This window comes from Ctenocephalides felis, unplaced genomic scaffold (assembly GCF_003426905.1).
Source record: "Ctenocephalides felis isolate EL2017-DRISC unplaced genomic scaffold, ASM342690v1 CF-g0.4_SCAFFOLD_03573, whole genome shotgun sequence".
Lineage (NCBI taxonomy): Eukaryota > Metazoa > Arthropoda > Insecta > Siphonaptera > Pulicidae > Ctenocephalides > Ctenocephalides felis.
Genome location: NW_020539727.1, coordinates 13327738 through 13341908, shown reverse-complemented (window position 1 = coordinate 13341908; position 14171 = coordinate 13327738). Strand labels below are relative to the sequence as shown.

The window sequence follows — 14171 nt, the reverse complement described above, 5'->3', positions numbered from 1 at the left end:
TTGTAATTTCTGGCACATCTCAGCTGCTTTTTTGGCATAATAATGTAGACATTTCATTTTTTTTATTCATAATCATAAATTTATTATACATATTCTAATATTGTCTAGGTTCATAAGTAAATTGAAATTTTTGGCAGGTGATAGTTTTCATTTATTTTCAATGCAAACAATGACATGTCGTTTTTTTACATCTTATACATTTATTTTCACAATATTGCACGTACATCCCAGTACTTTATAATCACATACATTCTAGAAAATTTCCTTAACAAACTTCAGAAAGATTTATCAAAATCCTAATAATCGTTCAGTCTCTCCCTGATTGTAATTTACTATGAACTTTATATAACAGCGATAAAGCTCAAATTGATTCAACGTTTTAGTTAGAATGTCGTTTTTGCAAATTCTTTCATTTATTTCTATAATATTACTATATTTTTATAATCACATACATCCTAGAAAATTTCCTTAACAAACTTCAAAAAGATTTATCAAAATCCGAATAATCGTTTAGAAGGAGTATACAGTGAGTGCTTGTAATTTAATATGAACTTTATATAATAGCAATAAAGCTCAAATTGATTCTACGTTTTAGTTAGAAAACGTTTGTATGGAAAAAGAAAAGAGCTGTTTTTAGGGTTTTTTCGGCAATTATTCGATTTTTTCTTGCCGTGAGAACTATTCTTGGACTACAACGAACATTTTAAAAAAATAATTGGCTAAATCGGTTCAGGCGTTGTTGAGTTATGCGCTTACCAACACATTTTGCGATTCATTTTTATATATAAGATTGTAAGCTTAATTCTAAAGAATATTTTTACATTTGTGGAAGTTTATGCAAGTACTTACTTTATACAGCCTCAAAATAATCTAATCAACTTGACATTTCAGAATAAGCATTTAATTTATATAGCAAATGGTCATTGTTTTATACGCGTGACGTGTATACTCGCCAACACACAAAGTTTTGGCACTTTTCCATGACGAATATATGCGTCAACCACAGTTAACTGGTTTATAGATCAATGAAAGATCACCAACACCATAAATCTCCTCCATCTCTACCACTTTTTAACGTCAGAATATTAACATATGCCTCTCTTAACTTATGGCACACGTCCCGAATAATTTACTCCCAAGGATTTTCTGTCCATAAATTTACATACTGTATATTTTTCGCCCAGTTTTTTTTTATTTCATTCGCATTTCATCTTTTTTTTATTCGAGAGCAATATTTGCATGAAAGCAATCCCGCTAAGTAGTAGTCTTTGCGGAAGATGTATGATTTCGGCATTTCTTTTTGAAGTCGAATTTAGAGAAAGGTAAATTGTAAATGATATATGGATGGGTACAAGACAGATTTACCAGGTTTGTAGGCAGAATAATACATGATAAATTTGGTATATTTTTCCTTATAAATTTACGTATTCACATCCTTTTAAACGTATTTAAACATCATCTGTCAAAAACGTTTAACATTTGACGTATTAGCCACCGTCCATTGTTTTATTTAAATTGCGCTTCCATAAAAATGCAAAAGCCAAAATTTTTACTTCTCAATTCATTAAATTTTTTATGAGAAAATAGGTTCTGGTACAGGAGGCAAAACTAAAGTTAATTTAGAGTTAAAAAGTATCCTTTTACAAAAACAGAGATGACATTATTTTTATATCCAACTAGCTGACCCGACAAGCGTTGTTTTGCTAAGTAAGGTATATTCTAAACAATTTCTAGAGAATCAAAAATATTAATACTTTAAGTGTATAAGGATGTGTTGTTTGAATGCCATATACAATGAGGTATTATAAATACAATAAACCTTATTAGTTTGTCTATATTTTGAAAATACATACAGTTTCTATAGAAAACATGGTATAATCCAATCCAAGTCTTTTTTGGTCTTTCGACTTATTGATCCGTGATTTTGTGTATAATTGTAAATAATACTACTTAGCTTATAAAAAATTTTCAAATATCTGCGAGGACAGATAGAAAATGAATTAAGTATTTCTTCTTTGACCAGTTTTTTGAAAAGTTTCAAGTAACATTCGATGAATTAAAGTAAATTTAATAAAAAGTATATATGCAGAGCAGGGCGAGGCACAAAGATCCAATTTGACTTTGAACAAATATGAATTATATTTTAAAAACCAAACCAATTATATCACAACAAATAACACACTCCAAACGAACAATTATCTGACTACGTTCAGTAAAACTCATTATTGTAGTAATGTGCTTTTTTATGTCTTTCAAAAATTTGACCTTTTTACCCCATAGACGGGGTAACTTGAAACGGCCAGATGGCAAATAGGTTTAATGTCTTATTTTAATTTTAAAGATATTTTACAAAATAGTTACATTTTTAACTAATGCTAAAAAACTACCAACGGAAGAAAATACTTTTATTATGGATTTTCAAAGATTACCGTTTATCTCCCGATAGCAAAGGCATGAGAATCAAGGTTATAGCTGGATATACATCTTTTTCACTCTACTTTCAAATATTGTTGTTAAACAATGCCAAACTTTACTGGTTTTTGGCACATCGGTGGTGGACTTTTTTAACCCCGGACATTTATATATTACTATCTATTCTTCGATGAATTCTGGTAAATTATAACTGGGAAAATGTTATTCGACAAAATGTTTCTTTGATCGATACCAAATTTAGGTTCTGAATTTATATAACATAATTAAAAAATAATATAACCTAGAAAATGTTTTATAAATACCAATGAGTATATAATTATACGAATGAGATCTTTCAGAGCACCGTGTTTGAGAAAAATATGCGAAAAAGTGCATTTTCATATTAACATTTCAAAAAAGTTGATATTTTTAGTTTCTAGTAACACTTGCGGCCCGTTTAATAACGTGTTTGTATATAAATAAAACTACAAACAAAACTACTCACTACAATTTAATCATAATTAAATATTATTCACGTAAATCATCTTATTAAACGTAATTGAACATCATCTGCTAAAAACGTTTGACATTTGACGTATTAGCCACTGTCCATGGTTTTATTCAAATAACGCTTCTACAAAAAATTTCAAATTAAAAATGTAAAGTTTGTACGCGATTTTGAAATAATATCTCACCTTTTCGACAACCTACTGATTAGCACGAGTTTTTCAAAAATAAGACTGGCCAAATCGGTTTAGCCGTTATCGAGTTTTGCCGGATCATTTGATCCAGAGCTCCAATTTTATATATAAGAAGATATAATCAAGAACGGTTCTGGGGTCCGTAGCTATATAATAAATGAATATAAAATCTTCTATCAATTGGCTTGAAAATATACGTGATCAAATTCAATTGGTTCATTATGATTATTATTATCTCTATTATCATATTAATTAATTTAAGTTATCTACCATATAATATCTATAATTGTACAATTGTGTTGTATAAATAAATATAAATATAAATATAAATATAAATATAAAAAAAATATAAATCTGATTTTTTCTTTTTTTTTCAGACATGACCGCCTGGAAGGGCGCGGAGGTTCCGGCAATAACGCCGGAGGTGACGACCTCCAGGCCCTTTTACCTTCTTGCAACAGGAATGGAAGAAGTAACAGATCTCAGGCTTTGGGAAACATAAATCACAATTTGGCAAGTGTGAGTACCTATAAAAAATACTTTTGTAAATTAAATCTACTACATTATACTATGTGTGATCTAGTAAATTGATAGAGGTTTAGTGAAGTTGTACTTACATTCATTTCATAGTAATAATAGTTTTTTTTGGTTTTAGTTTTGAATTTTTTATTGCATTAGGTGGGACATGATAAAATATATATATAATTATGTACATGTTTTATTATCCTATGTGTATAATAGTAATAATAACTCACTTTTCATAGTAATAGTAAGGACTCTGAACTTCCAAAATGTACGCTAAGACTAGACCTCGTTTAACTAATAAGTTAGTAAATTCTGTTGAAATTCTTATTCTCTAATTAAATATTTGATACATGTTGTTGATAATTTGATAATAATAGATACATCGCTTCTAAAAATAAATGATTTTTAATTTCCTAAGATGGACAGTAGTTTGGGAAGAGAATAAGTTAGCCAAAACGTAGGAATGATCTTGGAATGAATTTGGTATAAAGCTCATCTATTTTACCTTGACTGTTTTCTACTATAATTTTTCAGTTTTATATTTTTTTTTGCTATTGATATACATGTACTATATATTAGCTCTAAAGGAATTCGATTTTGAATTATTATCATCAGGACACCCCACTAACTTTCCTTTATGGTCACTATGGCGATCTTTAATGGTCGATAAATAAAACATTATATGGAAGAATGCTAGCAAATTGCTAGCATCTCGTTCCGAATCGTTATTTCGAGTATTGGGATATATATATATATATATATATATATATATATATATATACTAGCTAGCCCGGCCGCTCTTTGCTGTGGCACACTCCATATTATTTGGTAACATAGATCGAAATTGATTTCGTTCAGTAAGTTCACTAGTTTAGGAGTCTAATCTCTAATTGGTTTAAATTTTTATATAGTACTCAACAAACCCTAATTTCTTCAACTAATAATGTTTTTCACTTAAACATGAACCCCAAATTTTGTATTATAAAATTCATAAGGAGATCAAATTTCTAATCGCCATCTAGGACACTTTCATTGAATTTTCTTTTTGGGGTTTTTGAATTTTCTTGTCTCTAAATGCTTCATTTATTTTAGAAGAGAGAATTTATCTTAAAGAAATTTTAAATCCAGGGTCAGATTTTTTATTATGCAATATATATTGTTTTTATATATATTAGTTATTTTGAAAATTAGTACAAAAATATCTGATTTGTGACACTAGCAGATTTTACTGTATTTTAAATTTTTTGTCAAGTTTGTGACTGGAAGTTAATTGACAATTAATTAACGGATTTGTCAAAGTTATGACCTCCATGAAATATCTTACTTAGAGAAATCTTAAATCCAAAGTGAGTTTTATTCTTTATTCAAAATTATTTATATATATATATATATATCCATCTTATTTTAGAATTGGTCTAAAAATATCTGATTTGAGATACTAGCAGATTTTACTGTATTTTGAGTTTTTTTTTTATCAAATTTGTGACTGAAAATTGGTTGACAAATAATTAATGGATTTGACAAAGTTATGACCTCTATGCAAAAACAATAAAATTATTTTATTTATATTTTTTAACCAAACTTTGGTCAACGTCTTTTTTAAAATGTTGAATTTTTAGTTTGAAAATTTGTTTTTCATAAATGTTGGTTAAGAATCTTTTATATATATATATATATATATATATATATATATATATATATATACTAGATGACCCTACAGACGTCCTGTATCCACATCTACGTTTTTTTAATACCCTATACTAATATTTACCATACAGTTAAAAATAATAATTATTGTTTTTCGAGTTACTATTTACACTAATATAGGAGTGATGTTAAATGTAAAACTGTAAAATGATGATTCTCAATTACCACAGTTAACACTTTAATTATCCCTTTTAACATATATTAAAATATGTTTAATAAATTTCTATATAAAAATTTTACACTGCAATTTACAGAACAAATTTATTTCCAATAGCTCATTATATTTTAATAATTATCTTAGCCTAAATGTGAATGGAAATGTTTGCCTTCATTTGTTTTTAATGTAAAACAATGCTTCAAATATTTTCAATGCCAAACATTGATAAGCGGTTTTTTGTAAATTTTTCCATTCATTTTTACAATCTAACTATATTTCTAAAAATCAAAGAAACCTGAAAAATTCCCTTAACAAACTTCAGAAGGATTTATGAAAATCCGAATAATCTTGGGTTTTAGGAGGATTAATCTTTCATACCCCATTATAGAAGAATTTTATATATAAGATATATATATATATATATATATATATATATATATATATGTTTTACAACCATTTATTCGATCATTACATCAAAAGCAATAAATTTTTAACAGGGCATAATATTTTCAAAATGCCATTTTATTTCATATCCATCGTAAATTTTTGCGACGTTTGCAATAAATTTAATTGTTTGGAATGGATGTGGCGAATGTTTTTGAAATTCATAGTTCTGATCAAATAAATATTACTATCGATGTAAAACTACTCGAGATAAAATAAATTACCTTGAGTAAAATATTTTGATAGAAAATTTAAAAATATTTTGCAGATCATAATTGATTTTTTTTCTTCTGTCGAAATAGTTTATACATTTTGTGATTTTACTTTTCCTTAATAGATTTTTAGAGGCAACCCAATGGTCGTCCTAAATATTTTTGATGTTTATTTTACATTTACTACCAATTCATCCATTCAAATTTTCTTCCATGACTTTCATTTCCAAGTTAAATTACAGATGCCATTCTAGGAAATGTTCTATATGTAGAACGCCTTGTAATTTTCTTAAAGATTAGTTGTCGTACCAAGTTGGCATATAATTCTTGTTATTAGTCATGGCTTTTGATTAAGTTGAAAACATACGATGAAAATTATATATTGGCAGCTCATAAATTCAATGAGATCATTATGAGAGCATTGAACACGGTTCAATACCTTGGAATTACTGACAAGTAATAAAAGATGATGATGTATGCAAATATTTGCCTAATAAATGTTGTATTTTATTGAAGACTCTACTGCAATAATGATAAAACTTTCAAATGAGGTCAATTTTCTTCTCGTAAAATCATTAAAATAAAAGATCAACAAACAAAATCACAAATTAACCACAAAATTGAATAAGATACTTTTTTTTTTTCATTATTCAATTTTAATCAGTTGCCTAATAAAATACAATCATATTTACTCAATTTTGAGGAATAGCCTAAATTATTTAAAGTTTGTTTTGTTTACAAGATTTTCAAATCCAAAATCAGTTTAAATTGTTTTTCTTTAATTTACTATTTTAATTTTGATATACAAATCTAATTGGAAGATGTCGCTCTTCATCATTCTTATATTATATATAATTAAACCTCCTTATATTATATTAAATTAAATCAAAATTTGTATATTTATAAAAATTATTGTGAACAAAATTTAAATTTTTTTTGTTGAAGTATTTTTGATATTGAATTTTGAATATTAAATCAAACTGAATTATATATACAATACATCAATTTTATTATAATAACAATAGCTATATGAAGTTTTCGAGTTTTTCTGGAGTAATTGTTTATTTCTTCTATATATTATTATCGATTATTAAATGTTATGACATTTGTTTCACGTAAGTTACAATTAAACATTGTAACAAATTATAAACAATTCTAAATATGTGAAGTTTAATTAATTAATTTTAGTATTCTTTAACGACATGTTCAAAAAAAAAATACTATGATTCATCATTAACTTCGTGTTTTTATGAACATTTAAGAAACTCTGCTGATATTTAATAAAAATATATTCTAATATTAAATTGAATTTAGTTAAATACTTACTAGTTTTTTTAGTATAAGTATTGTATCATTTTACATTTCTGATTAATTGCCCTAAATATTAATGGAACTTTCTAGCACTTTTTAATACTTTTTTCTTCTCAAAGACTTCCTACTTTTTTTCTCTTCAAAGACTTCATACTTTTTTTCTCAAATTTGACAAATTTTAAATTTATTCATAGTTAAACAAATAGTCATAATTTTAGAAAACTGAAGACATTTTTGTTAATAATTTTTACTGTGATCATAGAAATGTTATTTACGGTTACGTTTCGAAACTTTGAATGAGCAAAATTAGTAAAAATTAACTACAATAACCGAAAAAAGTTGATAAATTTACCAAAGCTCTTTAGGTTGAGCTTTAAAGCTTCTGATTTTCTCAACTGCATCTGATAAATTTATTTTCTCATTTTTTTCATTGATACTGTCTCTCTGTTTCGGCTTGACGTTGAATTCTGGAACACCCTGTATATATATTAGGGTGGTCCTTAATATGGACATTTTCGAATTTCCTTGCTCCCAGGGGCTCAAATGGTTCCAAATAGATAAAAAACACTTCTCTGAAAGTTTTAGCTCTTAATATTAACATTTAGATAGTGCGCAATTCAATCAAACTTCGTATGGAAATAGCATGAAAAATATTTTGAAAATTTAAAATAATTTTTTTTAGATATAACTTAGCGACAAATGAATTGAAGTTGAAAATTTGTGTCATTTTTTATTGGAAATTAGACACTCTGCAAAACAGGTTTTTTATAAGTTGTTTTGTAGAGCGTCGAATTTTGAACAAAAAACTCATTCATTTGTTCGCTAAATTATATTTAAAATACATTTTTTAAATTTTTGAAAAATTTTTCATGCTATTTCCATACAAAACATTGAATAGCGCTCTACCTAAAAGACAATATTGAGAGCTAAAACATTTGGAGGATTTTTTTATTAATTTGGAAGCATTTGAGCCCTTGGGAGCAAAGAAATTTGAAAATATCCATATTAAGGACCACCCTATTGTATATATATATATGTATATATATATATATGTATATATATATATATATATATATATAATATTTGCATACCTCTCCTTCAAACTATTTTTCCCTGTTTTTATTTGTCGTAAAAACACCGCAATTTCAAAACGATACACTCTCGTTATATTCAAATGTGCGGATTTACCGACGCAAAAATAGACAAGTACCCAATTCAAAGAAAAGATTTCAAACCCTAATAGTACATATATATATATGTATATTTATATAAAAATATTTTCCTATGTATATTATGCATCCTTTTTTGCAAAATGGCAATTGGCATATATTTCGCACGACTATGATATTGCAACAACAAAAAACGACGTAAGTCTTCTCATTAGCATATACATGGCGAGTCCGGATTTTTTTAGGATTTTCCGGACTTTTCTGGAAAAAATCACGCATATAGTTTTATCCATAGTATTTTATGCCTATGTTTTACGACGTATAGGATGTTTGCATAAATAAACATACCTTTTTGATACAGATTTTTATGCCTACAGTAATAAAAACACATCTATGAATTTCAATGATATTATTATAGTTGATTGTTATTAACTACTAGTAACATTTTTACTAGCTAAAATTGGTAATATGGTTTTTGCAAAAAAAATTAGACTCTTGATATATTTTTATCAATATTCTAACGTAGTAATTCTAAGAAATATATTATATTTTCAATGTTTAATTATTTAAGAATATGCATACGGGAGGAATTTTAAAAATTAAATTATTTTTGGAGATACAGCTGTTTGACCATAATAATCCTTTTTTGTTTGCTTCCTTTAAGTGCTAGTCGTAAAGCTTTGTTTTGTATAGTCTGTAATCTCCGTAGGTTAATCTTTGTTTTAAAGCAAAAAGTAAGAAGTTTTGATTTGAATATTAGTTTGCATTACTATATATTAACTAGTGGTGTATAGTTTGCCTTAAGGCAAATTGCTGGAACTTCCCGTACTGTTATTAAAAATCTTGGTACGAAACACAAAAAAATTGCACAAAATGAGTGCACATTATTAAAATCTCTATAAAATACCTGATAATTTGATGTACATATGTCGAATAATCATTTTTGACCGCCAACTGACCTTTTTTTAACTTATTTTTTTTGAGAGTCCATAACTGCTGGACCTGCCTTCCCAAGAATTTGATCAGTTCTTCATCTTGTAAATACAAGTAAAATGTTTTTTGAATAATTCAAATCGGACGCTCCGTTCTCTTAAAAAACTGAGTTACTCTTTTTGGCACTTTTTGCCTCATATCTTCGGAACGGCTAGACCTGCCTCTGCCAAAACCTAACCAGCACGTCTCCTTATCAATACGAATCGAATGTTTTTTGAATTATTCAATTTGGCTGATCCGTGTTCCAGAAATCGTCGACAAAAATTTGTTTCCGCACACATACATCCATTTTTTCTAAGGTATGCCAAAATGTTCAGAAACCTTTGAAATGTAAAATATATAAAAATTTTCATTTTCGTTTATTTTGCTATTACTATAACTTACCCTACGGGAAGTTAAAAAAGTATGATTTGTATATGAGTTTGCACTACCATGTATAATCATTAATTAATGAATTAATTTGTAAATGATGTTTGTATCGAATTGCATTGTACAAATGATGACGATCTATAATAGACGATTTTTTAAGATCTGTGTTACGATCTGTCTGAGATAAAATAATTTAACTCCTAAATATAAATATTGCTATGTACTTTGAGCTATTAATTTAATTTTTTAACTATGTTTTTCTCATTACGAATAAATTTTGATGATTTTTTTACGTTTACGACTTGCAGTTCAAAGTGTCTACTCCTACTGTAGAAGGTAAAATGCGATCCCTAAATATAAAATAAAGTGAGAGAGTGAGGTATAAAATAAAAATGATTCCTTTATTCAAAATTCCGAGACCGCGAAATGCGTTTTCAAGAATGCTGTAGAAACATTTCTCTTGTATTATATATAGACGAGGAAATAGAGGGTTCTTAAATGGTTAAAAAACCAATTTTAGACAATATTTTTAAACACAAAATTATCGCTCAAAGCACAAAAAAAGAGTGCGCGTAAGGTTCACACGCGATTGAAGTAAAAGTTATTTGCTACTGTACAAGATGACATTTTAGTAAAAATAAATACATTACATAACAGTTTTGAATAATGTTTATTAGTAACACTCGTGATGCACACATTTATTATGTGTCGACCATTATACACATTTATATAATGATAATTTCATAAATAATATATTTATAATAGCATTAAAGATATTTATAATATTTAAAAACAATAATGTAATTAAAGTCATACTTCAAATATGATATGATCGGTTTGTCATTGTAATTAGCATTTAGGACTTGGACATTCATTAGAGAAATGAAGTAATTGCTGATTAATAAATTCTCTATTTTTTGTTCACACAGTGGATTATGTTAAACAACGCCTAAACAAATATTATTTTCACAATTTCACTCATTATGTAATAATTGTGTTTGAAGAATTTTTCATGTAATTGAAATTAACATACATTCATTGACTGCTTGTGTTTTTTTTACTGTTTTCGCTGGCGATATAATCTCATTCTTTGAACAGCTGTAATATCTGTCTTGCCTAAAAAATATTTTTTATTTTAATAACTTCAAAGATTTATAGTAACTATGAATAATATAGAAATAATTTCTAATCAATAAACTTACGTTCAGTACACGGCCTAAATGTTTAATGTGTTTTATTATTTTCAAGGAACAGGGTAAAATATTCTTCTGATTCAGGAATTTTTTATTAAATCAAAATTTGTACTACGATGTAACCCTAAAATATTCATATACAAAATAGAAAAATACAATATAAAAAATCGAGTTTTGTGAGCTAACAAGGTAGAAGACATCCTTAATTTATTTTTCTCCTTTCTTCGAAAAAGTGGAAAAATGCTAATATTCTTATTTTAGACAATATCATCAATACTTTGTACACTAATAAAGTACGTTTTAAATAGTAAAATATAATACTGTACCTAGTCTCCATGAACATTAAAATTTTGTTCCATCCTAAAGTTCTACAATTTTATCTATTACTAGTCCAAACTTTTTATCCGTATTTTGAAAACTGTAAAAGATGTAAGAGACATTTTGCCTTAAGACGAAGAAATGATCGACAATCAATGCGAATTGAGATTTAGCAACTTCAAAAATGATCAAGATGAAAGTTTGAAATTATTGAAAATTTTAATGATTTTTAACATTAACCGTAAACCCGTGAAAAGTTTTATCAAGATTATGAGAAATTTCAAGAATTAATGACAAAGAAACGGCCTGGCCTATTGTTACAAGAAACTATTCAGGACCCAACTATTTTTTTTCCAACAAATATCTTTCGAACAGATTTTTTCAAAACTGATATAAAACATTTTTATATATATTTTTATAAGATATAGGCGTTTTTGGTATAAAATATAGTTGCATGAAAAAGCATATTTAATATTTGTTGCAATTCAAAAAATATACTAATTTAATGTAGTCCGAATGTTTCTCTTTCGCCCCATGATGTGGTAGGAAATATGTTGGAACATTAATATTTATGGACAGCATTTCAGTATTTCCTCAAAGTGCTATTTAATTTACTTTTCTCTCAGCTAAATGGTAAATTAACAAAATTATTACTGATAAAAAAAAGTTCTTTAGTTCTCTTTTCAAAGTTTTACATTCATCTTTCACCGGTCCAAACTTTTTATCCGCATTTTGAAAAACCCTTTTCCGAATTTTTCTCTTTTTCTTGCCCTATGATGTGGTAGAAAATTAGACTACTGGTAAATTAACAAAATTATTGCCGGTAATAAAAAATGTTATTTAGTTCTCTTTTCAAAGTTTTACATTCATCTATCACCGGTCCAAACTTTTTATCGGTATTTTGCAAAACGCTTTTCAGAATTTTTCTCTTTTTTTGCCCTATGATGTGGTAGAAAATATCTTGGAACAAGAAGATGGAAAAACCTTTGATCGTCTCGTAACCAAAGGAGCGTGCATTGAAATGGATGTATCAAATTGCTAAAAGACGCCCTTATAAAGGTGGTAGGTTGTTTTATTTTGAAGAACTCGCCCGCATATATTTGAGGGATGAATATTTGAGTTAAAGACGAAAATGTGATCGGAACACTATTTATCGATTGATAAAAATCTTATTATCCAGACCTGGCACATTATTTGTAAAACGCCTGGTTACACAGCTTTTAGCTATATATATATAGCTTTTTGACAAGTTACTACCAACTCATACGAATGTAGATCCGTAACATAACACTTCTATTTTATCCGAAAATTGGCTCCTCAAGTTTAATTTCTTCTTAAATCTATCTAGTTTCGGAGTAATATTCCAGTACATTGGCCTTACCAAAGAATAGACGCTTGCAGAAATCAATCATAATTTCATTAATTAACTCAATATAAATTCATCAAGTATTCTGGAGAAAACTTTATTGGTAAAAGTGCATAAAGTGAAGAAGTTTCTATCAAAATATTCAATTCTAGAAATATCTCTCAATATATATTTCCTCCGAGAATACATCTCCCGGCGTCTTATACAGCACAAATCGCTTTAAGCAGAATTCTTTAACGCGGAATCGTCTGTGATTCTAATTGAATTCCGTTTGATTCCTCCGATAGTCTTTTGTATAAAGGACAAAAGCTTTTCCCGTTCACAGTTCGAATTGATCATTAAAAATTTATTGGAAGTTCAAACACTCGACGCATTAAAAATTATAGATCAATGAAAGATAAAACTAGCTGTAAGTGGAATTCTGTCTTAAGGCCTTTAGGGCATCGTGCTTTAAGGCAAATTGCTGCAACTTCCCGTACCAAAAATTATTATTTTTTTAAAAACGATTAACATTTTTAAAAAAAATTTACTTCGCAAAAATTAGGTTTTTAAAAAACTAGGAATTTGACAAAAAATTACTTTTTTTGGAAAAAAAAAATTTTTTTGAAAAAAAATGTATTCTTTATTTTGACATATTTTAGAAATTCTGAACTTTTTTTCAAAGCAATCGTACTGCTTTAACTGCATAGAGACAAAATGTTATAACGCGTAAGCGCCGCGTCGCCGTCTAACGAATAAACATTGGTACGGAACACATAGGAATGCAAACAAAATTGATACTTATTGTTAAAATCTCTATAAAATATCTGAAAATTTGATGTGCATATGTCTAATGATCATTTTTGACCGCCAAATGGCATTTTTTTTTACTTCTTTTATTAGATCTCCGAAACCATTAGACCTGCCTTTATGAAAATTTAATCGGTTCTTCACCTTGTCAATACAAGTAAAGTGTTTTTTGAATTATTAAATTCGGACGCTCCTTTCTCTTAAAAACTGAGTTACCGTTTTTGGCACTTTTTGTACCGTATCCTCGGAACGGCTGGACCTGCCTTCGCCAAAAACTAATCAGCACGTCTTCTTTTCAATACAAATCGAATGTTTTTTTGAATTATTCAAATCAGTTCATCAGTGTTTCCGAAATTGTCGACGAAAATTTGTACCCACACACACACGCACACGCACACACACATACACACACACATACATCAATTTTTTTTAAGGTATGCCAAAATATTCAGAAACCTTTGAAACGTAAAGATATATAAAAATTTTTATTTTCGATTTTTTTTTG

At 27.6% G+C, this 14171-nt stretch overlaps 1 protein-coding gene across 1 annotated transcript in view; it reads left to right on the top strand.

Annotated features, from left to right (window-relative positions):
* Nucleotides 1–1333: 1333 nt before the first annotated feature.
* The window catches only part of LOC113389560, a 34411-nt gene continuing 21573 nt past the window's right edge, over nt 1334–14171 (top strand). Inside the window, exons 1-2 of the mRNA XM_026626581.1 lie at nt 1334–1368; nt 3491–3632. Coding sequence (XP_026482366.1) covers nt 1334–1368; nt 3491–3632 — 177 coding nt within the window. The remainder of the gene's footprint in view (nt 1369–3490; nt 3633–14171) is intronic.